The following is a 27,975-nucleotide window of genomic DNA, read 5'->3' as shown; positions in this document are numbered from 1 at the left end:
CCCGCGCGCCGCCCGCCCGCCCGCCCGGACTGCGGTACCGGGGCTTGTGGGCACCGGGCAGCCGCCGCCGCCGCCCGCTCTCCCCGCTTCTCCGCTCCCCGCCCCGCCCCCCAACACCTCCTCCCCGGGGCACCCAGCCGCCGCGGGGAGCGGAGCAATGGGCGGGGAGGACGAGATCGTGCGCATCGCCAAGCGGCTGGACAAGATGGTGGCCAAGAAGAGCGCGGTGAGTCCCGCGGCGGGGGCCCCTTTTGGGGGGGGGGTGTCCCTTCCCCCAACGCCCCCCCGCCCCTTAACGCCTCCTTCCGCTGTGGTGGGGCTCCCCCCTCAACGCCCCCCTCTTTGTGGTGGGGTTCATCTCCTCCAGCCCCCCCCCCCGAGCCCTCCCCTTGTGGTGGGGCTCCCCCCTCAACGCTCCCCCCTTTGGAGTAGGGGTCCTCTGCCCCAGCTCCCCCGACCCCCCCCCCCCTTTGGAGTATAGGTCCCTCCTCCAGCCCCCCGCCCTTGTGGTGGGGCTAACCCCTCAACGCCTCCCCGCACTTCGGAGTATGGGTGCCATCTCCTAGCCCCCTCAGGCTCCCCCCCCTTTTTGGGATGGGGGATCCCTCCTCCAGCACCCCTTCCCTTTGAGTTGGGGGTCTCAGCCTCCCCTGCCCCATAGCTGCTTTGGGGTGAGGGACCCTTCCATCTCTGCTGTGGCATGGGGAATCTCCCGCTTCCCTATTTCTCCTCTCAGGTGCCCACCATTGCTCTTGCAGTAGTGTGTGATCCACCCTTGTTTCCTTGCACCATCACTGTTGTGGGGACTCCCTCCATGTCCCCCCCCCCATGGTGCTCTTCTCCTTTCCCACCTCTGTGGGACCCCCCACAACCCCCTGCTCGGCACCCTGGGGCTCATAGCGCAGACTGCCTGCTCCCTGGCCCCCGCTTCCCTGCTGGGCTGTTCCCCCTCCAGGGGGGTGTCCTCAGTCCTCCTGCTCTGTCCAGTTGGGAGCCCTTGGAGGACAGATCCTTCTGCATACCCTCAGTGCTGACCTGTTCGTCATGTTGTGCCCTCAAAGAAATCCAGTGCTTCTGTATTTACCTCCTGCAGCCCTGTCTCATGCAAGCATCACTTTTGCCTGCTGTTGGGTGGCCCTTGGAGTGTCAAGGACTGGCCTTACTCCTGTCTGACAACTGTGGTTCTCGCAGGGTGTACCATAACCTGTGTGACTGTATCCATGGGGGTGGTGTGCAGGGGCAGAGAAGTGAGTATCCCTCTGCCTAACGGGATGTACTCGTTGGTACTTGTGTGATTCTGTACTCTACAAGTGCCAAGGCAGCAAGCTAGGTGGCCAGAGATCACGATGGAGGTAGGCTCTATATCTGTGTTTGGGTGGAAGAAATGGGTTTGTGGGGGTGGGGTGGGGCTCTGAGAGGGTGTGGGTGAGAATGGGAAGGGATTAGGGGAATATGGTATTTCAGGTATGGGATGCTGGGTGTGGTTGTGCATCTTCGCATAATCCTTTGGATCCTGGACTGCCTGGGCTGTGGGTGGGGATGAGTGCTGGTTCTTTAGTAACAGTTGTAACAGTCCAGTAAAATGTTTCCGTGCTGCATGTATAGAGGGGTTCTAGTTGCTCGACTTTCACCAACCACCTCACTTGTAGAGGGGCAGCCATTCTGGAAAAGGAAGTAATAAACTCACAACAAAACATCCCATTAGCACTCATCTTAGTGACTGGTATTTTACCAGTGTATGTAGGGCAAAGTACTCAGAGATGGGAACTAGACCCTTTCTGCAACCTGCTTCTGTTGTCCTTACTATTGACCTCAAAAAGCATCTTGTCCTGCCTACAGAAAGCCCATCTTGCTGACCCATAACTTTTCCTTCAAGCAGCAATCTGTGTTCAGGCTAAACTGCAACCTGTTCCCCTTGACAGCAGGTTTTTGGTGCCAGTGTTTAAATGGGAAAGAAGTAAGTTTGCTGAATTTACTTCCAAGCTTCATAGAGAAAGAGGCAACTTCTTAAATGAGCTGTCTGCAATGCTTCCTGTTAGTTGGCATTTCGTATGGTACTGAACCATATATACATGTGTTTATTGTGTATCAGCTAACTTGCAGACTCTTCCTACAGGGTGATTTTCTGGAGTACCTGCTTGTTGCTCTAATTTGTGTGGATCCCTGTTTATTGCCATTGTCCCAAGTGGCACCATTTACATCAGGCACAGGAAATGGGCCATTTTTTAATGTTAAGATTTGTTGTTTGGATTTAATGGACTCAGTCTGTGACTATTGCAGAAATTCAAGGTGTGAAACTTGCCTGGGTGGAAAGTCTCTCATTCTGGCTACATAAATGCATAGTTTTGCTGAAGTGAATTGCTTGTGCACACTGAAACCTTTGACTTTGCTTTGATCTGGCTTTCTCAGCCTCTGTCCTGCAGAGTGGCGCTGGCAGCTGGATTGCTTCTTGTGATGAATCAGAAACAGCCTCTCTGCATAGGGAAGAAGGGATCTGAGGACAGTCTGTCAGTTCAGGTTGCTTCGCATCTCTGCAATTATAGGCTCTGTAGGTCTTGTACTGCAAATGGGCATGGAGTGGTTAGTATTTTAAATGAGCTGTTAAATGTGAACACTAGAAGGCCTTGTTTGATGGAAGGGGAATGGGAGGAAACTGCAGGCTAAGTGGAGATTGACAAGTTCCAGGCTGTGGTCTGCTGAGAGTGCTAGTGAAAACAGACTTTGCCAGTGCTTCTGTCCCTACTGCTTCTCTCTGAGACTAACATTTTAAAAATATGTACAGGTTACGTAGTCAAACCCTGTTTGGATCTGGGTTCTTGGATGCAGAGCTGGTGCATGGAAACTTCATGAGTGATGGCTTTGCTACCAGTATCATTTCTTGTCCTGAGTGGAGTGATGTATCAGTTACAGTAAACTAGAAAACAGCTACTTTATGTGTAGAAAGAAGATGCCTGTAGCTCTGGCTCTGGACTGTGATTTTGAGCTTTAGGTGAATGACTGAAATTCTTGTGCCTTTGCTAACTGTTTGTGAACTTAAAAACATCATTAATCTGGGCCCCCAAAATACTGAATCTGATTGTAGGATTATTCCTGCAAGGCAAGTGTTGTGCTGAGGAGACAGTTGTGATTCAAGGTGTATCTTTCAGGTGTTACCCTTGTCTGGAAAGCTTCATGTTTGTAATGTGCTAGTGCAACAGTTGTGCCATATGCCAGCACAGATCTGTAGCGCTCCCATGCTTTTTTGTTTCACTTGTTCCAAGATCTCAGGTGCCTCTAGCATTAAAGGACGTATTGATATATTTCTGAATGAAAAGTGGAGGCACTTTCACTGTTAGATTTTTCTTCTCTGCAGGATGGTGCAATGGATTTACTGAAAGAACTCAAAAGTATGCCTATGACTCTGGACTTGCTGCAGGTGAGTTGCACAGCTGAAAATTGCATCTGGATGAACCCAAAATGTTATTTAATTGAACTTAATGGATTCCCTCTGACTTCTTGCCTCACTCAAAGCACCAAAATAAACATTGCATCTAGAAAATACTACTGAGCTGTGGCTTTGGTGCTTTGGTAACTTTATGCATTCTTGATGAAGCAAGTGTGGGTAACTACTCAAATCCTTTCATGGGTTTCAAAAAGAGGGAAAAGCAGAGTAAAGTAGCAAACATAAAGGGCCATTATGGGTGTGGTTGTTTAAGTCTTTGTAATGGTGATATTCAGGATGCTCTCTATGGTGAGGTGTGGATAGAATAACAATTCAAAGATTAAGATATGCATCCTGGGTTATTTTTCAAACTAAACTTTAATTGTCACTTCAAGGTGTGTAGAAGAGGTATTTGTGGGTAATTGGAAGCCAAACTCGTATGATCAGTTTGAGAAAGCCAAAGACTCTCATCTTGCCCTTCCAAAGCTGGAAGGAGATAATCATTCTGTAGGTCCCTAGATAGTATACATCTTGGTCATTGCTTTGGCTTATGCTTATTTCTGATTTTGTTCAGTAACAAATAACTAGTCTGCTCCTGAATGATTCATTTGAATGTTCGCTTGCAGTCCACCCGCATTGGGATGTCAGTAAATGCACTGAGAAAGCAGAGCACAGATGAAGAAGTGATATCACTTGCCAAATCACTCATCAAGTCTTGGAAAAAACTTCTAGGTAAGAAAGTAAGCATGTTCCTGTCAGATTCAACTTGCTAAGTAGCTGACTTCACCTAAAGGCTGAGTTTCTCAAGAAAACTTATTTTTTTGATTTAGATAGAGTATTTTAGCAGGTCGGCTTTTCAGATTGCACCCTCTGTCTTCAGACTTTCATGTCGTACTATGCGTTCCTCTAGATTTAGTTGCTGTTGTCAACCTAACATCTAGCTTTACCTGGAAAGTGTATTGAAAGCTTTGGGACTGTTCTGAACATGTATCTGATCATATTATTAGCAGTGTTAGCTGGAGAAACAGTATCTGTACTCTGAACCCTCTACCAGATTTTCATGTGCTGTACTGCATTAAAACAGTATACGCTGTCAACCTTGTGTAACAGCTTAGAAAGAGAAATGCTGGAATGCATTTTGGATGACGACCTTATTTTAGCACCTTTGCAGGCAAATTCACACTGACATTTTCCTACTGGGTAGGTTTTCATGGTGATGGACACTGATAAGCAGAAGCTTGTAATTCTATTTCAAGAATCTTAATGCTGTTATAGCATGAACTAACCAACCTCAAAATTACGGATAGAGAGCTTACAAATATGGTCTTCAGTAGCTACACTTGTGTGGTAAAAAAAGAATCATTGGCAGCGCTGAGATTTGAAGAGCAGCTATACCTGGATCCTGCTAACAGGGCAAAGAATGCGTCTCCCAGTCTATGCTACTGGCAAAGTACGCCAACGGGAAATTCAAACATCCTTTATTTTTAAGCTGATATCTTTGGTAGCTCTATGTAAGTGAAAGAATAAGAACAAGTATGACATGGCATTTGTTTCAAGTGAAGTAAGCAGCTGGCTCTAATCTGTACCTCAGAATGCCCCATTTCTTAGCAGACTAAATGAGTGTTAAAAGTGCTATTTTCCTCTCCTGCCTGGAGCTGGCACTTCAACATTGCAGTTAATGCAAATTGGCTAGGGTGTTTAGGGCAGTTTACCTCTTGAATTGATCTTTTTCTACAGTAAAAATGAAAGTTCTCTGCAGGATTGTGCTGTTGGCTTTCAGCAGCACTTGGGAAACATGAGAAATTGTATTCCCAGAAGGGCTTGCTCTTACTGGCCCCTAAAATGTCATTGGCATGAAATACTGCTTTAAAAGTGGTGCTTTGGAGAACTTGATCTAATCTGTACTCTGCAGCCAGGGTCTCTCACAAATAAACCTTTGTGATGAGGCATGGCTTGTAAGAAAGCTTATCTCCTAGGGAGGAAAGGTGATTGCTCCCTGTGTTCTGGCTAGGTGGGGGAAACTTGTTTGAACTCCTTTCTACTCGGAGGCAAGTGAAAGGTCTGAAAGTGTGGAAGGCCCTAACGACCTTCTTTCTCCTTATTCTTTTCTGAGGATAACAACTTGCCTTAGGCCAATTCTGTTCAGTCTCTTGAAGACGTTGTTTAGTAGATGCAAGGTTCTTGTGTAAAGACCAATTCTGAACCCTATAGCATTGAAGTTTGTGTTTGCTCTTTGCTTTTGAATATAGATGCTTCTGAGGAGAAAAGTGAGGAGAAAAAGAAAAACCTGTCCTTGCCAACATCTTCCTCAAAGGAGACTAACTCGAGAGACCAAAGGTAATGCTTCCCTTTAGCCAAGATGATACTCTAACATTATTTGAATTTTCTCATGGCATCTTGTGATGATTTTTAATTTTGAGTGTCTGAGCCAGGAATTTGGCATACTCGAATGCCTGGTCAGATACACCAGGAGTCTAGATTTCTTCAGTGACCATCTGTGTGATGTTCTTAATAAAGAAAAACTGAACTGTAATGCAGAAATAAACATCTACAAAATACAGTGGCTATAGTGAGTTTTTTGCTTTTATTCATGACTTATTTCTTTTTTTTTCATTCTTGTTTTTTTTTTAATTAATAAAACATTCCTCTGGGTATTCGGTGTTGCATTTTTATATATTTTTTTTGCTTATTTCTAACTTTGAACTCCTTTAGAATGAAGATTATTTTTGGCCTTTGCAGTCTCAAGTGATGGATGGGAGTCATATTCATACATCACTAGTAAAACTTCCATTTCTTAGTCCTCTTCTCAGCAAGTCCCAGCAGAAGTCCTCTTTTCACTTTGGCCTGATGCCCACCCATCTAGCAGGTCTGCTGCATGCTTGCCCCTTGTCATGCACTGAATGTTGCATCCTGTTTCCACTATCAGCAGCTAAACCTTGCTAAGCCGTGGACTGGAAGCAGTGTGATTTAGGGGGAGGGGGCAAATGCAAGTTTAAAAAGCTTTATCCTAGACCCTTTCCGGAGGTGTCTGTCTGTTCTCAGCCTCAGATCCTAGGAGATTGTATTTCATAGGTTTGACAGTTTCTGAAATTTGCCAGAGAATTTAGAATATTAATACTATATTCTCTCTGGTTTGTAGACTCTCTGTCCCTGTTCGTTACCTCTCCTGTCACTCCATCCATTTTTTTGTTTGCCTGGGACTGTCTTGAGGCTTGACACTTTGGTGTGAGCCGTTTCACCCCTCGCAGCTTTGCAGAGGGCTGGGGATGGAGAAAGCTACTTACACTGAGCTAGAGAACTTCAGTTTGTTACTTGCATCTTACCTTGCATAAAATATGAAAAATACAATTCCAGCTAAGTATTACAATGAATGTATCAAGAAGACCTTTGCAGCCAGAAGAATTCAGCTTTATAGTAAAGCAGTGCAACTCTGGAGCTAGGGCAGTCCCGTTCCCTGTGTGACACAGTGGCAGTCTGATGTGTGACAGTCTTACTGGGATAGGAGCAGTAGGAGTCTCCCAGCTGCTGCTTCCTTTTATCCTGTTGAAAAGAGACAAGGTCTGAGGCTGAAGAGCAGTCAGTGATACCTGAGAAGGGTTTGCTTATAAGCTGAGAGAATTAGCCTGACCACTATCACCTGGCTTGTGATGCTAACACCTTCTCTATATGACAGGTATCTGATCCTTACAGTCTAAAATGCAGACTAGTACTCCATTTTTGAGAGTGTGAACACAGGAAGGAGCTGCTGTAGGACTGATAAGGATAGAACTGAGCCAGTGACAGGGAGCCTTTGTGCATGCCCTTACTGGTGAAGTGGAGGCAGCTTGCCCAGCATGGTAAGGGCAGAAACCTGAGTGGAGGGATTTGTTTGCTGTTCCTGATGGGGAAAGGAGAAGGCAGTTTCCTTCTCAAGCTCACAAGAAGGAGGAATATGTTGCCCTGCACTTACTGCCTGCTCTCACCAGTAGTAAATGCCTCTGAGCTGAGTTTACCTTAAAGCTGTTTGTACATCCATGCTAATGATTCCTGTGTGTTTATAAAGGAAGGGGTAAGTATCACAAATGTGGCTGATGCTGCTCAAGCCAGGAAGTAGTATTGCAGTTCAAGGAAAAAGGGAAGCTTCTGATTTAATCTTTGGAAGATGTGCCTCAGAGAATGCTAAGCCTAGAGGGAAGGAAGTGTGATACATATCCCTGTGTGCGGTGGTGGCTCACATTCATGAGTGAAACTAGCAGGGTTTGCTTGCACACCTGATTTGATGGCTAAGGCCGGTAGCAATTTGATCCAAAATAGCATGCTGGCCATAGGCATAGAGGCACCCCGCCACACACGCTATTTCCCTACTTTAGTAGACAGCTACCTTGGGGTATGTGTAGTAGAGCTTTCTGGCTTTTGTGCTGCCAGCCTCCACTGTGCCTTGAAGATATGCTGCAGTTTCTGCACTTTTTTCCCCTTGATGCTTTCTGCTTCAAACATCTAAATGACAAAATGTGCCCTTGGTTTTCTGGGAGAAACAGAACCGAAGGGATTAGTTTAGCACAGACCCAGAAGAGGAGGGTAGCTCCTGTTGAACCAGGATCTCTTTGCAAAGACAAGACTGCTTATTCTCTAGTGGTGCAAAATAAGCTACTAATTTCCCTTGACCAAAAAACAAAAAATATATTAGCAGCAGAGTCTTTGGCTTTAATCTCTAAAGCACAGGCTGTGATGTCTGTGAGTCTGATTCATTGCTTGGTGCCTGATTGCTGGTTCAGCTGAGGCTGCTATCAAGGCCTGAAAGAGATCAGTTTGCATTCAGATATTTCAGCCTCTTAGTCTGATACATTTTGGCTGGAGCTTCCTCTTCTGTCAGGGAGAAGTATTTAAATAGCTCTTGGCCAGAAACTTGTCTTGCTTTCTGGAGCACAGATGTAGGAATCCTTGCATAGTGACTAGAGAGCTAACACTGCTAGATCTGAAGGCTTCTAGCCAGGCAGTGTAGAGCTGGCACCTGTAAAGTTATATATTGAGTTACTGTAATCCAAAGCATATTCTGTTCTGCTGTAGTATTTTAGATCATTAGCATAGTACCTTTTAATGGGCTGTATCTAATGTTTCTTTGGCAGGGTGAGCTTTTGCTTTTCTAGGATTCTCTTAAGCCTTTATTAGGAGTTTTTGGATTTGTGGCCTGAATATAGCTCTTCTGCCGGTTTCTCTTCCATTGCAGCCCTGAGTTCAGCTTGTGGTCCTTGGCTGTTGCTTTGCCACCATTTTATTCTAGCTTTTCTTTTCTTCTTTTTTTTTTTTAATGTGTAAGCTTTTGTTATCTGGATAGACTTACAAACTTACGAACTCCTCTTGTTTAACAGAAAAGCGTGAACTAAGCATACGGATTTCCTGAAATAAGTCTTCTAGGTGTGTTTGGGGTCTTTTTTCCAACTATTCTAATTATAAACTTCTAAAGCCTAATGAACAACTTTCTAGACAATCTTTGAAATGGCTGAAACCTGTTTCATTTAATTCACGAGTGATCATTTGTCATCTCAATGTCTGATAGGGCTCAAACTGAAGACATGAGGAGCTGATTTAACTCGCCTGCAGTTTAATGCTTCAGGCATCGTTTACTCCACTTTGATGCACCAATCATGCAGCTATTTTACAGTATTTTGGGGTACCTTGAGCAGTAAGATTCCTGGAGCAGACTCCAGGGACTTCTCTTTAGAAATAGGCAAGAAAGAGCTTTCCTGTCCAGTGGAAATTTGAGATTTCAAAGCATTTCCTGTCTTGAAGCTGGACGAAGCCAGGCATGTTGGAGTATATTTAGGTCTTTCAAAATGGCCATTGGCTTGGTGATTAGGACACTCAAGTGGGACAGGGACTTCAATCAGTTCAAATCCCTACTGTACCTTGTTCAGATTTGTGACTTTCATATCTTCCATTCTGTGTGAGTATTCAAGCTGCTGGGCTGCTGCCTCTTCTGGAGTGAATCTTCCTCTCTTCTTAATTTTCCTCTCTCTGCTGCTGGGAGAGGAGCACTGAACTTTTGCCTCACCAAACCCCTCCAAGCTGAAGTTCCTCAGTTTTCTTCAAGCTGTTTAAAGATGCTTATTTGAGGCCCCATGTGTATAGGGAATATGTGAATATTTCTTTACTCATCACCTAATAGAATAGAGATCTATCTTGTCTAGATTTTTTTTCTCTACCTTTGGGGTATAAATATTCAAATAGCTAAGTCAATTGCACTTATAGATAGAACTTTCTTGAAAATCAAGTGTTATCTGTGTAAATATTAATTTAAAAGCCTGGCTTTAAGTATTGATGCTTGGTATCCTGGCTTTATTTCCTGCATGTTAGGGTGCTGGTCAGCTTTGTGGCTTTATAAGTTAACTGTTACAAATAAGATGTGATGGAGGCCACTGATGGGAGTTTACATGTAGTATTTTGCCCTGGGAGACCTTACTGTTACCATCATTTGCAAAATGAAACAACTTAGAAGAGCTCTCAAGAAGGCATTACCTGCTACCTGCTTCCTAGGACATCATGAACTCTGTCCAAGCTGTTCCTGACAGATCTTTCTCTAAGCTGCTCTTTAACAATCCTAAAAACCTTGGGGTAAGATATTTTCTGTAGCCACCCTTGACAACCTCTTCCAGTTCATAACACTACTTTACAGTTTGAAACCTATGCTCAACTAAAATATGTCTTACTTCAAGTTAAGGCCATTGTTTCATGTTTGTCTTCAGCAAATACAGAGGATGTTTTCCTCCTTTTCAACATAATCCTTTGCAACAGTTTTGTAAATATTTCAAGACTTGTGTCTTCATAGTCTTCTCTGCTCTAAACCACTCCCAATTCTTTCAGTCTTTCCTTTTGTGTTGGGTTGTGTTTTTAGGCTTTTTGCATTTGTCCTTTGGAAAGTCTCATTTTTCCAAACTATTTTGTGCAAGAAAAAATTAGCCTTAATTTTTAGAAGAGTTTTCCTGAGTTGTGTATGATTTGCCCACTACATGATACCCCCACTGTGGACTATAAAGTGTCTGTAATCTCTGCGTAGCTTCTTACGTATGAGAGTGCCAGTAGCGATTTGTACATTCCGGACAGGAGATGCTCATCATCTGATTTGTTATTTGCAAGCTAAGTTGTTTCTTATTTTTTTTATTTTATGTGCAGTGTAAATCCTACTGAATGTTTTTAATTGTTTAGACACCTTACTAAATTTGTTCCTCAATAGCTGCATGCAATGCTGACTCGTAAAACTGGCTGATAACTAAAGTCTTTTTATTCATCCACTGATGAAGGAGAAACACAGTAAGCTTACAGTATAATTTCCCATGCATCTATTTCAACTGAGCAAAAAAAATCGCCTTCTAGCTATAGTTTGGCCTGAGCAGTTGTGCTGGATGTGCATCGATGGATGATTCGGAAAAGGGGGCATGGCAAGGTTTTGAACTGTGAGAGTCCCATAGGGCCTAACGATGGTCTAACAGCTTTGAGGCACTACAGAGCTGGACTGGATTTGAACTTAGCAGTAGCAAAGTGTCCCAGGATCAGTCCCTGAGGATATCTGGCTCAGTTCATACAGCAGCAGCTTCAGTAGGTTTCCAGCATAACACTGCTCTTCTGTGGAATAACTACTCCCTTTCAGGACAGTGTAGTGGTAGTTCCTGTTTATAAGAGTTTTATTTCAATGGCAATAAAAACTGGCAGTAGTGTCCCTGCTTGATGCTAATTGTCAAGCCACTTGGGTCTTCAAGGAGACATTTCCAGGATGGCATGGGTGAAATATGGGTTTCTCTTTTTTTCCTTTTAGTCTGTTACTGCATTAATGTTACCCAGACACTGACAATAAATGCTGTGCATTTTATGGCCCAAACACCAAAGACAGAGCAACCTCTGCTGAAAAGTTTGCTATTTTGCTGCCTAGATTTAAGAGCTCTATAAAATCATCTGGGAATCATAATAGGCCAAATTTTTCATCTGCAATATTTGTGAAGCTAACTAACTCTCTGCACAGATGTTAGGCTTTATGGGCAAGATGTCTCTACGCCGTAGGTGTACACCGAGCTGAACTGCTCTGTGAAGTTACTCCTCTGGCATGGCAGTCTCACAGTGGTGCGTGCAAGCTGAGCCGGTGCAGTGATTCAGCTTGCCTGCATCGAGGGGTAATTGTGCATGCAGGTCTGGGCTGCGATTACTGCCTCTTGTCTCAGGCTGGCTCCCTCTGGCAGATGACCTGACTGACACACAGTCACAACAGGCAGATGTTTGTGTTCCCTTGCCTGTGCCCACAATTGCTTGCAGGTGGAAAGTGAAGTTCTTTTTTGCAAGTGAAGCACTATTTATTTGTCCCTTGTCAGCCTGGCACCTGTGTGAACCGCATGTGGCCATGCAGGGGATGCTCTTCTGTGAGATGAGTAATCAAAAGTCTTGTCCAGAGCTACAGGGAAAATAAAAGACCATCTGATGTGTTATGCTGTGTTTTTTTAAAATACCAGTGCAAAAGGAGCCATTTTCTTTCTTTTTCTTAGCATGGAAGCTGCAGGGCTGGTTCTTCACAGCTCCTTGTTCTAGCGGGGCTCACGTAGCATTCGCTGATTTGTGCCCTAGCAGAGCAGGCAGTGTCCTGCGCTCACTGCTTGTCAGCTGTAGAGAGCTGGAGTGCTTTTGACTTTAACTGTTCTCCTTCCCCACTGTTGACATCTCAGTAGTAAAGGATGTGAGTTGAGGAGCCAGCTCAACACCTGCTGAGATTAACCTTAGTGGTGGCTTCTGCTCCCTTTCTTCTGAGAGCAGTTAAGGACAGAGAATATATTTATCGTATCTTGGGGGACTCAGTGTCCTGCAAAGTAGGAGATAAATGATGAACCATGCATCTGTGCACTGTGATACCAGACCAAGTGAGTGTTGGTGGTCGCAGGAAGTCCTGAGCCTATCTGAGTTACTGACAATGTCCAGCGGCTTCATAATATTTTTGGTTGATGTCTAGTGGTCCAATAGTTGTGATGTGGTTAGCAGATCTACTTAATGGATTAAAACGTCAGAGTCCACAGGAGAGCTTGTATCTGTCTACTGTTTTGCGCTGTATGCTGATTTGGGGCATGTATTTTTGCATTGTTTTCTTCTGACTGGTTTTGTATTATAATTAACAGGGTGCTTGGCCACATGCCTGCTGATCCCTTCACTGCTCTCAGTGACCTGAACTGAGACATTCTGACAGGTGAAGTTTCTCTTTTAGCTCCAACAAAAGGCAGGAGCCTCCGAAGACTCCGACCACCCCTAAAATCACCACCTTCCCTCCAGCACCCGTCACCTGTGATGCTGTCCGCAACAAATGCAGAGAAATGTTGACAACTGCTCTACAGGCTGATGGTAAGTAATAGGGGAAACCCTGTGTTGTCTAGTGTGCTTCGTAGCTCCTGGTACCTCCTGACAGGGAGATCTCTGCATGTAGGTCAGTGCCAAATTCGGCTCTTCTCAGATATGGAGCAGCCTCATTGAAAGTTTATTGCCGTCTAGCTCAGTCCAGCTCCTGGTCACCGCTTTGTTAGATTTGCTGGCATTGCAGCATTTCCAGACACTTGCATATAAACTTGACTTAAGCTGAGTCTATGGCAATGTGTCAGGCTATGGCTGTTAGGAGTTGTACGTGCGAACAGGAGTGCTCTGCTCTATTAACTGAGCCAAGAGATTAGGTGGAGTTGCCTAAGATCAGAAGTTTGATCTTCAGGAGTGCAGATATTTTCTTCCCTTTCTCGGTCTCAGTCTTGTCTGATTGCTGTATAGTGAAGCTGATATCTCTGCTTCCCATTGGGGCACGAAATGAAGCTGTAACTCAATATATGGAATTTGTCAGTAGTAGAGTTTATGCTGGTCGTGTTCTGCGTTTGAGATTCCTCTGTCCATGCAGACCGGAGCCCCTCAGAGACTGTGGTCCTCTGTGGACTGGACTGGAATTCTCCCTCTTCACTCAGGGTGTGCCACTGGAAATCAGATGCGATTGCAGGTGCTCAGCATCACTGAAAGTCAGATCTTAAATACCTCAAAATACCTCACATGCTTGTATCCAAACACTCAGTGCCTTTGGAAAATTGAGGCCTGCCTAAGCACTGCAGAGCTGTAATGATTTGGAGCCAAGAAATGTAGATGGCAGATGGAGAGGTTCAGAAAGTTATCATTTCTAGCCTTCCTGTGTGTTTGTATATATATGTTGCATCGCATACTTTGTGTAACTCTAAGCAAAACCCTTGCTATATGGAACCTGCAAAATAGCCCCTCAACTCTGTTGCTCTGCTTAGCTTAGCCCTGCTTTGCTCTGCTCTGCCTTCCCCTGTTTTATGATATGGGTTAACATAACCAGTATCCAAACTCCTACAGTTACAGCGCTCTGTATCATGCTGTTTAATTGACAAGAAGAGGTGTGTGAAAGAAAAGGTAAGGTCAGGTGGAGCACTGAGCTAAGAACAGAAACGAAGGCTTGACTCCAACTCTACGTATTTTCAGGCCTTACCAGTTTGTTGATCTGAGTGGAGCTACTTCTCATTGACACCAATGTCCACTGAGAATCAGTTCCTGGCTATATATGCTTGACCTCAACTGTACTAGGACTACACTGGATATTGGAAAACTATATTTATCGGGAGCCAGGTTCTTCTTGGCTTTGGTCCAGTGCAGTCTAACTAGCAGAGAGGCAGAGGGCATAAACTGGCTGGATTTGTCTATTTTTATCACTGCTCTTTTCAAAAGAGTCAAAGGATACTTAGAGCAAAGGCTAAAATGCCATTTGATGTCAAGAGCACATATATTAAAATAACAAACTATCTAGATTTGTATCTCAGAAATATGGTTGCCTGATTGGAAGTAACTGACCTCATGTTCCTCTTGTCTTACAGATGACTATGTTGCCATTGGTGCTGACTGTGAGCATATAGCAGCCCAGATCGAAGAATATATCCTTACTATATGGGGCTTTCTCAAGGATCTGCATGAGTGGAGCCTCCAGGCCATGAAATTAATGAGCTCAGAGGAAAAATGGGACAATCTCCTTTATACGAATGTTGTGGTGCAACTGTGCTTGTCAGGGCTCTGGGTTGGGCTCCAGCTCTGCTTGGCCCAGTGTGATAGTGGGAGCTCAGGGCTGACCCCCTGCTGGTGTGATTGACACAGTTATTTCCTTCCTGTTCGCACCATTATGGACTTTCAGGCCCCAATTTCTTCGTCCTGCCAAAATGCTATTTCCTGCTCCCAGCTCTGCTTCCAGATACATGCAACTTCCCTAAGCCTCCCTATGGAGGGGAGTATGCTCATATGGGGCAAAAGCAGTGTGGAAGACGGAGCAGTGAGCATCAAGTTGCGTGTAGATTTGAGATAAGCAGGGAGATTGCTTGGTATGGGAGCTATGGGGCAGGAGGTGCAGCTGGATTCTGTTAGCAGAGGGTTATGTAGCTACCTTACTGAGAAAAAGATCAGGTAGAGGAACCTGAGCAGAACTGGGAGTAAAGATTGTTTCCAGCACAGGGAAAAGGCTAGAAGGCTTTTTGAAAAGGCTTTTTCAATCGAAAGCGCCTGGACTCTGGGATTGCATAAACCTGTTCTCAAATCCAATGTTAACCTCCCAGAACAGACACTGTCCTTGGATCCCAGCACCCTCCCCTGTGTCAGGGAGCAGTGACACCCCCTGCTGAATGTGGATGATGTTGAAAGCGCTTGGAGGTCTCTGGGTTGACTGCAAGCTCCTTGACTGCCACGTACGCATTTATCAAGATATCAAGAACACTGACATGAAGTACAAAAACCGAGTGAGGAGCCGCATCTCGAATCTGAAGGACTCCAAAAATCCAGAGCTGAAAAAGAACGTGCTGTGTGGGGCGATTACCCCCGAGCAGATCGCAGTGATGACCTCAGAGGTGAGGAAGCCAGAGCAGGGTTTGTTTTTTACGGCGGCCGTGTCATATGTTTTAGCTTGAAGCAAGAAGTTGATCTGCTGACAGGGCTGCACATCTCTTGAGGTGCAGCTGAGCAGCTGCTGCCAGAGTGCATGGGGAGGAAGTTAGCAATGGGATTTTCAATGTGGAGAGTAGTCTTTTGGGACGGTAGATCATGAAAGGGGGCTAGATATCAACTAGTAACCAGAAACAAAAGGCTTTCTGGGCTATTACCTATCCATTAAGCCATCCTGCCCTGTTGTTTCTTTCCCCTGCAGTGAGTGTGGTGGTAAAATTGGACAGATGTGATTTTATTGCTTTTTTAAAAGGAAATGGCCAGTAATGAGCTGAAAGAAATCAGGAAAGCTATGACGAAAGAAGCAATCCGGGAGCATCAGATGGCCAAGACGGGAGGGACGCAGACTGACCTTTTCACCTGTGGGAAATGCAAGAAGAAGAACTGCACCTACACTCAGGTTAGTCTTCTGGCTCCTACAGCTCCCATGCCACTGACCTCTGCACAGGACATGATCTGTCATGGTCCTGAGGTCTTGCTGCTCTGTGTCAGGCCCTGCACGTGGGACAAATTTTGCCACTGATGGAGAGAAGCTTTTTTCCCACACAGGCTTTCTGAAACATGGTGTTGATGATTTTGTACACATCTCTCCCTTCAAGCTTATATAAATTATTTTGCCCATTTGTGTAAATGCTGATTTGCATCTGAAAGAGCAGGGGTTATGCATCACCAGCCAGCGAGGAAGCTTTCAGGAATTGATATATGGTGGTGCTGCTTGCTGAGCTGCTTGAGACAGCTTTGCATTGAAAGCAGGTGCTGGGAAGATCTTAGAGAAGTACGGAGATTCGGGAAAGAAAGTGGAGTGGGTAGTGTAGAGAAGAGAGACTGCAGGGACCAAGGCAGGCATGGTGATGGTATTAAAAGTTTAAATTAAGAATGTGGACAAGCTGCAGCTGAACAAATCCTGACTTATTTAAAATCAAACAACATATAACAGATGGAACATTATAATAAAGAATAAACATCCATAATGTGAGCAGTCAGAGGGCATTTGTTCTCCTTGATGGACAGCTACTAGAAACCTCATGCATTGCCAGTACTTTTTGGTTCCCAAGTCCACTCCAGGCATCTGGAGATAAATGTGCCTTTGCTCTGAGTCAGATTTTTAGAATGTGCAGATGCCCAGAAATGCAAGAGCAACCACGCTTTTGCTCTGCTAAATTTGCTGAGTGGGTACGCACAAACTGGGCATGCAAGTGCTGAGTGAAATCCCTTAATATCCTTGGTTGTAATGTGCAAGCACAGACGCGAGCCAGGCAGCTGACCAGGGATTTTCCTTTGGCTGAACAGCAGTCTTGTATCCCAAAAGCTGGCTCAGGCAAGAGGCCTCGCTCTGCGAGCACGTCCCAGTAAGTCAGCTGGACGTACTGATGGAGCTGTCTGTCTTGGACAGACAGTCTCCAGCATGTGGGACTCTAGCTTCACTTGAAGTGGACTGGAGTCTGACCATCTAGTGTTGGAGCAGGTCAGGACAGGATATTCTAAATGTAAATACCAAAAGGTTTTCTGTAGTGTTATTCGTTTTCCAGTGAAAAGACAATCATCAAGTGTTATCTGGTGACTGAGATGTTCTAAATTTCAAGTAGATGAACTGGTGTTTATGAAAACATTCAGATCGGAACAGTAACATTGGGTGAGAATTACAGAATTTAGCAGCAGGCTAAATTGGGTGAGAATTACAGAATTTTTACAGCAGGCTTGCAAAACATGCTTAATTTGCATCCTGCAAATACTGTGACTCTGCACATTGGGTAATTACATACATAGATCACCATAATTACCCCGGGTGTAGTTCTGCTGCCTAATTTATGCAAGGAGTGCCAGTATTTTCAGTGTAAACCCAGTGCCTTGTGGTATTTAAATGCCATGAAAATCTGATTTTTAGCAAAGTATGTGTGTCTGGCAAGCGCTGGTCATAGGCAGCAGTCACATCTGGGTTAAATATCAGAGCTCCTTAATGGCTCGAATACAAAACAGACTAGAAATGTGCAGAACCTGGTAACCCAGACTGTGCTCCTGTGAGGCTAGGATGTAGGACTGGTATGTAAAAAGGAATGGCTTGAGTGCTTTTTCACGTGTTGCTGTTAGAACACGTGCTTGATGGTCTGAGAGTTTTGTAGTCTCAGAGCTGTCTCCAGTCTCTGAGAACAGTGAGGAGAGGGACCAGCTGTGGTCATGTGCACCTCCAGAGGTACCCAGAAGGAACGGGCAGCAAAACATCTCTGCTGCCCCAGCGCCCATCACTCAGAGGGTGTCAGGCTAGGGAGAGGTCATTAGGTGGAGTCTCCTTGAACAGCAGCCACCGAACACTGGTGGCACCATTTGCTTTCCGGTGCCATTGTCACAACCAGAAAGGACAGGCTGTCATCTGAGCAGACTAACCCTGTATGAGCTGGAGCCAGTCTGGTGCTCATGGAAGGCCCTGGAGTAGGCAAGGTGATCTCTTGCAGCAGTGTAATTTCCTTGGGGTGCTCCTGGCATGGGGAGCAATTTCTCTGCTGTAGGTGGATGTGCAGGTGCCCCTCATGTGCACATTTCTGTGCCTGATGGGGTAGTCCTACAGTCCCTAACAGTGGCTTTTAGTACTGGAAAGTTGGGCTGCTCTGGTCTGTACCCACTAGTCACTGGTGTGCTGGCAGGCGGCTGTTGATGGCACTTATCTGATATGTTGTTCATGCTTAAATGATCTAAACAAACATTTTCAATAGAATGTGAAGCCTGGCTTAGCTACAGGATTGGAAAATCTCCTAGGAGTGTGAGACCAGAGGTATATAGGTGTATATTTGTGTGTAAAATAATCAGATTCATCTTACTTTTAGGGTCCTTTTGCCCTCCTAGACCTTGGTTCCTCAATGATTTCTGACAGTGACCAGATAGCCAGCATGCATCCCTGGTGCCTAAATGCACAAGGAGTGCCCCCGATGAGGCCATGTGTGATGCTTAGCTCTCATTTCCCTTGTGTCCTCCTGCAGGTGCAGACCCGCAGCTCTGATGAGCCCATGACCACCTTCGTCGTGTGCAACGAGTGTGGGAATCGCTGGAAGGTAGCACACCAAGGATATTACTGGCACTGAGGGGTGTTAGGGTAGCTGCACCCAAGATACTGCAGATGCTTAGCTGCTGTCCTCAGAGGTGCTTGCCAAACACTGACTGGCTCTAGCAAGTGATCTTTCCTCCCTGCACAGAGGCAAGAGCTCCTGGGTTCATCCCAATCTCTGCAGACCAGCTGGGGTCATGTCTCACTTTCTTGTTCCCCGTCTCCCTTCTTGCATCCCCTGTTCCGTCATGACCGACTTCACAGTGTTTTTCATGCTCCCGGTGCCCCTCCAAGAGATGGTGGTGATGACAACATTTAGGATTTTAAAACTGCTCTTTCATGCAGTGCGCAGAACTCAGATGTGAGCAGAAGTCTCACTACCCATTAATGGTGAGCAGAAATGGCACCACTACAAAGTGCCAGCGCCACAGCTGGGAGATTCAAAGAGGAGCTCTGTTTAGCCCCTACTCCAGGGGCTGAGCCCTGTCTCTGCAAAATCCCCAAGCCCTTGCCAGCCTGAGAAACAAGATCATCACCTGGATCCCTGTCTTCTTCTAGGCAACAAGCACATGACCTGCAGCTCCCCTTGGCAGTGAGGTTTTCTAATCAGGGTTTAAACTCCCTTCTCTTGCAGTTCTGCTGATATGTGCCATGGCCCAAGAGCGGCAGCCAAACGCAGATCAGAACGCCACCTCCATACTCCAGCTCCCACGGCAATTGTGTATTGTATCCCAAGTGAGTTTGCATTGTGTCACGCACTGAGAGAGCGGCTGCACGGAGGCCTGCCTCTCTGCTTGGGCCTAAGGGGAGAGCCACAGTTGTGGGTTGACAGTTTAGCAGGAGAGCTCACTAAACACACTTAGTCGTTATTTTCTCATCTAAGCGAGTATGGTAATTTTTTCTTCAAAACTAATATTAAACATTTTTGTCAGTTTCTGACTTTTATTTGAACCGTGTGCGTACAGCACTTTGCATTTGCGACACATGAGAGCTTGATGGACAGTCAGTGTCCAGCCGGATGAGGACTAAACAGTGCTTGGACCACCAGAAAGCAAGAAGCTGCTTGTAGGTATATCCTCAGTGCATGAAGGCTTGCTTTTAATCAACTCATGAGCCTCAAAATGCTGGGCCAAATCCTGGAGAGGCTGGATGGGCAGTAATAGCTTTGCTGAACTGACAGGAGGAGACCTATTGCTGGAACACAACTTTTGGGGCACAGATCAGGTGATGCTCTCATGCTCAGTTGGATGTCAGGAGCATTCAATGGACTTTGCACTGGCATGATTTAGTCATTTGGGGCTGGATTCCTTGTGTGTGATCCATACCCTGTGATGTGGCCTTTAAATGCCAACAGCATGGGCTGCTGCAAGCATGAGACCGAGGACATGTTATCCAGGATGTAACAGACTAGAAACAAGGTGACACCAGTCACCAAAAAAAACCAAATGGTTGTTACTGTGGGGCAGGAAAGAGTGCGAGGCACAGACCTAGGTGAGGTGTGCATTTCCTAGGGCTCCCTCGCTCTATGGAAGGAGTCCTCTGTCGCTGAGAGTCCCTCAGTACCTTGTTAGGGACAGGGGAAGTCAGGGCTGTGCCCTTACAGGGAGGACCCAGCAGCCTGTTGCTGTTCCTGCTGGCTGAGCTGCTCACTTTGCCAAAGGCTGCTCCCTGTGACCAGCTGCTCCTGATTGCCATCATCCAGGGAACCTGAGGACAATTAATCTTGATTTAGTGAGAAACCATCAATAAAGCAGGTGGAGGGAATTCAGTCACCAGTGAGGGTGTTAAAAGGAAGTCCCAGAGAGTTTCCTGTTTTTGCGTGCTCTACTCCTAGCTTGACTGCTGAAAGCCTGGCTGAGGTTTTGGAGGGACTTGCTGAAGGAGCTCAGAGAGAGCGCGATGGTGGGGAAATGCTGCCAATACAGGGAGCTTTCCAGAGGTCCTGAGCGGGAAGAGACAGGGATTACAGAGATCGGTAGGGGCTGTTAGCACTTAGCTCTGCAAATGGATGAGGTTTGAAGTGACCCTCCAGTTAGCCCCCAGAAGGGGGGAGAGGAGGAAGAAGGGACCTAGTAACAAAGCAAGTCTCGGGTGCTGTGTCTCAGTGTGACCTTGTGGGGTTCCTGCGGGATCAGACTCTTAGTGGGGGGGTAAGCAAACCTGTCAGGAAACTCCTTTTCTTTCCTCACAGCAGCTTTCAATCTGCTACTGTTACAATCTCTCTTCTCTTCTGAGATTCCTGGCTCTTAACCGGGTGTGCTGCACAGCATTCAAGGGACCCCAGTAAAGCCTCTGGGCATGAGGCAGCTCTGGAGCAGTCCTCTGCACTTCAGCTCTTGCTCACGCGTAGCACAGGAGCATTTGCAGTTGCATCTTCTGTTCCTAGCTCCTGGGTGAAAAACGAGTACTTCCACTGGCTTTTCAGCATGCCAGAGCAGACGTTCATCAGAGATCTCCGTGATGTTTATAAGGGAGTAAGCAGCCACATTAAAGTGAAGGCAGACACGTTCACAGGGCTGTGTTCCTCCTGAGGCAGTGATCCCAGAAGGATCCTCTGCTCAGGGCCCTTGCTTTGAAGGGGTGCAGCCAATCTCTCAAGAAGGAAGAGATTCAAAGATGCTGACAGCTTGCTAAGTCTCGCAAGTGTGGTGGGTGATGGGATTATTCAAGCAGCCTGTGGAGGAAATAGTGTCCTTATAGTAACTATTAAAAAAAAAATGCTTCAGGATCTAAACCCAAAGCTGGCCAAGGCACTCTGGCTCGTGTGCTATGGACAGCAGCCAGCTAATTAACAAGTTGCTGTTGCCTGCCTTGTATTGCTGTAAGGGGGAAGTTGAGTTTCGTGCAATCAGCTGACAATCCCGAATTACATGTGGAGTAGAGATTCATAAATGGAGAAGGAGCTTCTCCAAGGCTAAGGAAAAGTATCTTGCTTCATTGCATTTTATTGTGTGTTTTTCTTTAGCTTCTGGAATAATACCAACTACACACCTAGGGGAGTCAGGGAGGTGAAATGTATTAGATATAAAGGTGTCTCAGAAATATTCAATTATAAGATATTTAGAAGTGCTAGGATTGTGGGACAAACTGGATTATCTGGTGGTAGTGGGGCCCCGGCTGGGCTGAGACCTCTGTGGCACGGGGAGAAGGTGCTGCCAGCCTGCCGCGCTGCTTAGTCACCGACACCTCCGCGCCCGGGGCTGGAGCCAGATTTTTAAAACGATCTGGACGTATTTCCTTTACCAGCAGAAAAAACTCAGACTTGAGAACCTCCCCAGCGCGGGATGCGGATGCTGCCGGGCCGATAGGGTGTCAGCGCCCGCCGGGGGGACGCTGCGCGGGACGTGCGGCAGCCGCGGGGGCTGCTTTGGCGGAGGGTCCTGTGGGCGGCTGCTGCAGCCGCATCGCTTTGCAGATACAGGTATAGAAACACTCTTGAGAGGCAGGATGGGAGAGCCCTGAGTAGCAAAGCAGTCTCTTTGCTGCTTTGATATCTGCTTAACGAGAAATGCCACCCTGTTTTTAAGCAGCTGCTCAGAGCTGGACTTGGGCCGCTTGCTGCAGCGGCTTGTCCAGAAGGAGTCAGGCAGGCCGAGATCAGCTTGCGTTTTGGTAACCAGCAAATGATAAATGTACGACGATCCTAGATACGTGGACTATCTCTGGTCTCTCTCAAAAATACTTTTTTTTTTTTTTTTTTGAATTGTATTTCCAGCTTGGCAAACTGAATTTACTGATGTGAATATCCACACAATCACACCACTAGGAAGGAAGAAAAAAAAAAAAAGCCCAAACCAGAAAGATAATTTGTTTGTTTAAAAAAAGAATCTTCAGTAAAAAGAACTAGTGCTCCTTTTTTCTCCCTCCCCCGCCCCCGAAAGGGATGGAGGGGGGAGATGGGTGTGAAACCACGGGCTGCTTTGTGCGGCCGGCGAAGGCGAAGGCCGCGGTGGCGGCCGTGGGGCGCGCGGGGGCTGCTGCGGGCCGAAATGGTCCAGTTCTGGGAGCCGGCGCTCGGGTAAGCGACTCCTCGTGCCGTGCGGAAATGCGCGGGTGCTGCGTGCCCTCCCCGGGCCGCTTCCCGTCCCGCGCGGAGCCCGGCTCCTCCGGGGCGCCTGCGAGTTTGTGCCGGCGGGTGAACGATAACCGCGTGGGTTTTTCCGCCCGCTCCGAGTCGCTGGCCCGGGGCAGCTGGATATGGGGAGTCCGGGGGGCGGGGGGCACGGGGAGAGGATGAGCCCCAGAGCCTGCCCCCCTTCCCCGCTCCACCGCTGGTGGTTTCCTGGCCGTACCAGTGTGAAGAGGCTCCCTCCCGTCCGGCTCCGGCTCCGAGCCCACGGGAAGGGGCCGGAACGCCGCCCGCCCCCCGGGGCCGCTGCAAACAGACGGAGCGATGTAAACCTGTCAAGTTTTTATATGTACAGCTGCTTATCCCCCCCCCCACCCCTTGATAAAAGCCAACAAAAAAGCATTTAAAATAATAATAAAAAAAATCAAAACAACAACAATCCCCCCCTGCCCTCAAGCCCCCCAAAACCGGTCCCCAACCGGGGCTCGGGGCGGGGGGATGCGGGGACTCACCGCGGCCCCGGGGGCGGCGGGCAGGGGGTAAAGTGACCTCCGGGAGCAGAGCCTGGGTCGGGGGACCGGTGTGTCCCCCCCCCGGCCCCCCGCCGGGGCAGCGCTTCAGTAGTACGAGCCAGGCCTGCGGGGCGCCCGCGCGGGGACCGCTGCCCGGGCGGACGGACGGACAGACGGACGGTTCATAGGTAAAAAGCTAAAAACTGGGGTGGCGGCCGCCCCGGGCCGGTGCGGCCCCCCCCCCCCCCCCCCCCGCGGCGCCCCTAGGCCTCCGAGGAGGCGCGGGAGACGCTCTGGAGCAGCGCTTTGTAAATGGCCGAGTTCAGGAAGCGGGGGTACGAGTCCCTGTGCATCAGCGTGTAGATCTGCAGCTGCGCGTCGTCGAAGGTGTGCGAGGACGGCTCCTGCATCTTCCGGTTGATGACCTCCCGCACCCGCGAGTCCAGGCTCACCTGGGCGCCGGGAGAGAAGCGGCCGTGAGCGGGGCCGCCCCGGTGCCGGGTCCCGGCACCCTCCCTCCCTCCCTCCCACCGCCGCGGAGAAGTGGGGCGGGAACGTGGCGCTGCACCGGGAGGCAGACGGGGGGGCTCCCACCGTGGGGTGCTCCCAAGCTGGGGTGTTCCTACCTCAGGGATGTTCCCATGCCGGGGAGCCCCCACCCCATGGATGCCCCCATGCTGGGGTGCCCCCACTGTGGGGTGCTCCCACCCCAGGGACGCTCCCATGCTGGGGTGCCCCCACTGTGGGGTGCCCCCACCCCATGGGCGCCCCCATGCCATGGACACCCCCACTGCAGGGTCCTCCCACCCCAGGGTCGCTCTCATGCTGGGGTACCCCACTGTGGGGTGCCCCCACCCCATGGGCGCCCCCATGCCATGGACACCCCCACTGCAGGGTGCTCCCACCCCAGGGACGCTCCCATGCTGGGGTGCCCCCACTGCAGGGTGCTCCCACCCCAGGGACGCTCTCATGCTGGGGTGCCCCCCCACCCCCCGGCCCAGGGATGCAGCATCTTTTCGGCCACGCCGGTGCCCTCGTGCAGTTCTGGCCCCCGGCCCGGGGGTCCCCTCCCGCCCGGCCGCGGGACCCGCCGCACCGCGCGCGAGGGACGCTGCCGGGAGCCGCCGCGGGTGATGGTCTCGCCACTGCGGTGCAAAAGCAGGAGGCAGCTGCCCGGCGCTGCAAAACCCGGGGGGGGGGGGGGGGGGGCGCACCTCCTTGGGCGAGAGGATGGAGATGTAGTCCTCGTAGATCACCCGCGCCTTCTCGTCGATGCTGTGCTTGTTGCACTCGTTTTTGAGCTCCTCGCACGCTAGCCAGAAGAGCATGTTCTCCTCGCTGTACTCAGTCCGCAAGAACTCCCGAAAGACGTTGCGGCCCGCCGGGCTCTTCATCAGCTTGTCGAAGGACTGCGCCCAGCCCCGCACCTCCTCGGCCGTGGGTCTGGCGCTGCCGGGCGGCGCGGAGGCAAGGGCACGGCGTCAGCGCGCAGCGCCCCGAACCGGCCCCTCGCCGCCGCCACCGCCAGCAGCAGTAATTATCCACCGCTAATTGGGGCCGCCCGACCGGGCGGTTCTCGGCCGGAGGCTGCTCCCGCCGGCGCCTCGCTCCCGGCCCCCGCGCGGCTCGGCGGAGCCTTACGCGGCGTCGGCTCGGCGCAGAGCCCCGCGGTATATTGAGCCCCGCGGCCAGTGGGGGGAATGCAGCGCCCGGCGACGCAGAGCTTCCCGGGAAGTGCCCGGCGCTGGCTGCGGGGTTGGTTTATCCCCTCCATCCCTGCCGCTGCAAGGCCAGCGCGCTCCCCCCGGCGCGGGCGCAAAGCGCGCGGTGTCCCCGGGGCAAGCGCTTGGCGCCGGCGGCTCCACGGAGCCCCTCTCTCGGCCGAGCACGGGAGGCACCGTGTCGAGCGGCTGCGGGAAGGGCGGCGGAGGGGACCTGGGTGTCCTGGCGCCCCGCCGCCACGCTGCATCGAGCGCGTCCCCGCGCGCGGAGCAGCGCGCCAGGGAGCGGAGCGGTGGGGCCCGGGCTGTGCTGCACTGTGCCATGCTGTGCCATGCTGCACCTTGCTGCACTGCACAGTGCCATGCTGCACCTTGCTGCACTGCAGTGCCGTGCTGCACCTTGCTGCACTGCACCGTGCCATGCTGCACTGCACAGTGCCATGCTGCACCTTGCTGCACTGCAGTGCCGTGCTGCACTGCACCGTGCCATGCTGCACCTTGCTGCACTGTACCGTGCCATGCTGCACCTTGCTGCACTGCAGTGCCGTGCTGCACTGCACTGTGCCATGCTGCACCTTGCTGCACTGTACTGTGCCATGCTGCACCTTGCTGCACTGCAGTGCCGTGCTGCACTGCACTGTGCCATGCTGCACCTTGCTGCACTGCACTGTGCCACGCTGCACCTTGCTGCACTGTAGCGTGCCATGCTGCACCTTGCTGCACTGCACCGTGCCACGCTGCACCGTGCCATGCTGCGCTGTACTGTGCCATGCTGTGCTGAACTGTGCCACGCTGGACCATGCTGCGTCGCACTGTGCCATGCAACATGGCCCTGTGCCACGCTGCACTATGCCGTGCCGTGCCACACCGCGCTGTGCCACGCCGCACCGTGCTGTGGTGCACTGAGCTGCGCTGCACCATGCTGTGCCGCGCCGAGCTGCGCTGCAGCACCTTCCCCCCCAGGACAAGCCCCCAGCGGCACCCGGCGCTGCCCCCTCCGCTCACCAGGCTTCACAGTTTGGGATGGTCTCCAGTTTGGTCTCCCGAGACGCCCTCCATGCTCGCTCCCGGTCCTCGTTCCTGCCGGGGAGACGGAAAGGTAGTAACGGGCGGCGGCGGAGGGGGCTGCCCGCCGCGGGGCCAGGCCTCTCGCCGCCCCCCGGCCGGGCTTCCCGCGCTCGGGCGATCGCAGCGGCGCCCGGCTGCCGGCCTCGGCGCGGGAGCAGCCGGCAGAGGTCAGTGCCGGCGCGGCCGGCGGCGCGGCCGCCCCGGGGGGGGTTTGGGGCCCGCGGCCGCGCCGCGTTATCGCCTCCCCGCAGCCGGCGGCCGGCGCGCGCCCGCCCGGCTCAGGAAGCCGCTGGCGCGGGTAGATTTAGAAACGCGGGAGACCCCCGGGCGCGGCGGGGACGGGGGCGCCGGAGCCGCGGGGGCCGCCGCTGCCCCGCGGCTACCCCCCAGCCCGCGGGCCGGCGGCGCAAGAGGCTCCCAAGCAACTTCCCCCGGGGGCCCCCGCGCTTCCGAGCCCGGAGGCGACCGCAGCGTTTCCTGCTTGCGACACTGCCCCTCGCCGGGCTGGCAGGGCCCCGCGTCCCCCCCGGCGCCGCAGCGGGACGCCCCACTTGCTGCGCGCCCCGGCGGCGCTCGCGAGCCCGTCCCGCCTGCCGCCGCGTGGAAAATTGGGGAAAAGGGGCGGGAATGCGGCGAGGCGCAGCCCCAGGGACGCGCCGCGGGGTGGCAGGGGGCCGCCGCGCCGGCGCCGGCTTTGCCCAGCTCCGGGGCCCGGCGTGTTCTCCGGAGCCCGGGGCTCCCGGCGGCTGCAAAGCGCCGAGTGCCCCGGGGCCGCAGGGCAGGGCTGCCGGAGGCGCGGAGCCCGCGGACGAGCAGACCGGCGGGCGGCCCAAACGCACGTTGTCGGGGAGGAAGGGGCTGCGGAGGGCTCGGCGAGCCGAGCGCCCCGGCCGCGCCGCGCCGCGCCGCGCCGCCCGACGTACCACGAGCAGCTGCAGCAGCAGCACCAGCAGAAGCAGCAGGCGTTGGGGCGCTGGCTGCCGGCGGGTTGCACCGTTGTCGGAGAAGCCTCATGCCGGGACATCGGAAGGGGTGGCTCTGCGGACGCGGGTCCTGCGTGCTGCGGGCAGGAGGGCACCGAGCGCGTGAGCCGCCCTGCTGCGACTGCTGGCCGTCCGTCCGTCCGTCCGTCCGTCCCCCACCCCGGCGCCGTCCCTTGCCGCCAGCCCGCCCCGAGCCCCCGGCTCCGGCCTCCCGGCGCCGTCCTCACCTGCGTCCCGGCCTCATGCACGGCGGACGTGGACGGGTGCCGCCGCGGGGGCCCGTCCGGCGCGCGCCGCCGCGGCCGGGCAGCGGGCGAGCCGTGCCCTCGGCGCGCCCCGGCTAGCGTCCCTGCACCCTCCTGCACGGAGCCTGCGGGGAAGGAGAGGAGCGTCACGGCGGCGGCCCGGCGCCCTCCGAGCGGCGCTTCCCGCCGGGAAAAGCCCTTCGCTGGCGCGGCAGGAGCGAAGGCAAGCGGTGCAAGGAGAGGGAAACGGGAGGGCAGGCTCGCGGGGGGGCTGCCAGCGGGGCTGCACCGCGGCGGGGAAAGCCGCTCCGGCAGGGAAAGCGCAGCTCCCCGCTCGCCGCGGCCGAGCGCTGGGCACGGGACCCCGCCGGCGGCCGCGGCAGCCCCGGGGCTGTTTCCAGGCCAGCGATGGGGAAGTCGGAGCAGCTCCGCGGTGTCATATGAGCGCAGGGAAGCAGGGGAGGGAAGTTGCTCTTCGCCGGCGGCGCGAGAAGCGGAGCTCGCTGGCCGCCCGGCCCAGCGCGCCGCGGCTGCGGACGGGCCCTTAACGCCCCGCGGGCGCCGCAAGTCCCGGCTTTTCCTCCAGCCTGGGAAGGGGCGAGCAGGAGCTCGAGGCCTCCCAAAACGGCCAGAAATGGGATTTTTCATGCTTTTTTCTTTTTTTAACTCAATGCACCCCTGCAGCCTTGCTCGGCCCAGGCAGCAGCTGGGCCCGGCCCCAGCACCCACGTCGCCAAGCGCCCAAGGTGTCGGCGCCGGCGGCCAGAGCCTTGCTGCTGCCAGCGGTGCCAGGGAAGCCCCAGCCCAGGATTTGGAGCTCCGGCTCTCGGAAAAACCCAAGGCCTTCGAGCCCCGGCGGGGAGCAAAGGGCGTCCCGGCTCTGGCCGGGAAGGCGGTGCTCGCCCGGAGCCGCCGGGAAGCCGCACCGCAGCCGGCAGCGGCG

At 51.4% G+C, this 27,975-nt stretch overlaps 2 protein-coding genes across 4 annotated transcripts; one reads left to right on the top strand and one right to left on the bottom strand.

The window, feature by feature from the left end:
• Window positions 1-7: 7 nt before the first annotated feature.
• TCEA2 (transcription elongation factor A2) lies at window positions 8-19,385 on the top strand. Of its 2 annotated transcripts, XM_062588873.1 has the most exons (10): window positions 8-226; window positions 3,353-3,415; window positions 4,048-4,153; window positions 5,671-5,758; window positions 12,636-12,769; window positions 14,290-14,346; window positions 15,149-15,303; window positions 15,651-15,797; window positions 18,370-18,441; window positions 19,069-19,385. In XM_062588873.1, the coding sequence occupies exons 1-10, from the start codon at window positions 158-160 to the stop codon at window positions 19,075-19,077; spliced, it is 900 nt and encodes a 299-aa protein (XP_062444857.1). In that variant the 5' UTR covers window positions 8-157; the 3' UTR covers window positions 19,078-19,385. The 2 variants fall into 2 exon arrangements, with proteins under 2 accessions (XP_062444857.1, XP_062444856.1); XM_062588872.1 differs by lacking the exon at window positions 19,069-19,385 and having other exon boundaries at window positions 18,370-19,062.
• A 2,916-nt stretch (window positions 19,386-22,301) lies between these two features.
• Window positions 22,302-27,112, bottom strand: RGS19 (regulator of G protein signaling 19). 2 transcript variants are annotated; one of them, XR_009960037.1, is made up of 6 exons: window positions 27,015-27,112; window positions 26,728-26,864; window positions 25,742-25,816; window positions 24,230-24,464; window positions 22,727-23,467; window positions 22,302-22,549 (listed from the first exon to the last, which is right to left on the bottom strand). XR_009960037.1 is itself a non-coding variant. In XM_062588874.1 (5 exons), exons 2-5 carry the CDS (start codon window positions 26,826-26,828, stop codon window positions 23,279-23,281), a joined length of 600 nt encoding a protein of 199 aa, XP_062444858.1. In that variant the 5' UTR covers window positions 26,829-26,864; window positions 27,015-27,112; the 3' UTR covers window positions 22,302-23,278. The 2 variants fall into 2 exon arrangements, 1 of the variants encoding a protein (XP_062444858.1); XM_062588874.1 differs by having other exon boundaries at window positions 22,302-23,467.
• Between the last annotated feature and the right edge of the window lie 863 nt (window positions 27,113-27,975).

This window comes from Rhea pennata, chromosome 16 (genome assembly GCF_028389875.1).
Source record: "Rhea pennata isolate bPtePen1 chromosome 16, bPtePen1.pri, whole genome shotgun sequence".
NCBI classification, from domain to species: Eukaryota; Metazoa; Chordata; class Aves; order Rheiformes; family Rheidae; genus Rhea; species Rhea pennata.
The sequence above is the reverse complement of the archived record's forward strand: the minus strand, read 5'-3'. Positions and strand labels throughout refer to the sequence as shown.

Bases quoted from the DNA above. Each gene is read 5' to 3' on its own strand.
- TCEA2 (XM_062588872.1), top strand. From the start codon at position 158: ATGGGCGGGGAGGACGAGATCGTGCGCATCGCCAAGCGGCTGGACAAG. The intron at 5,759-12,635 runs GTAATGCTTCCC...TTTCTCTTTTAG, and splicing joins ACTAACTCGAGAGACCAAAG to CTCCAACAAAAGGCAGGAGC. The intron at 12,770-14,289 runs GTAAGTAATAGG...CTTGTCTTACAG, and splicing joins AACTGCTCTACAGGCTGATG to ATGACTATGTTGCCATTGGT.
- RGS19 (XM_062588874.1), bottom strand. From the start codon at position 26,828: ATGTCCCGGCATGAGGCTTCTCCGACAACGGTGCAACCCGCCGGCAGC. The intron at 24,465-25,741 runs GTGAGCGGAGGG...GCCGCCCGGCAG, and splicing joins ATCCCAAACTGTGAAGCCTG to CGCCAGACCCACGGCCGAGG. The intron at 23,468-24,229 runs GTGCGCCCCCCC...CCCGGCGCCCAG, and splicing joins CCATCCTCTCGCCCAAGGAG to GTGAGCCTGGACTCGCGGGT.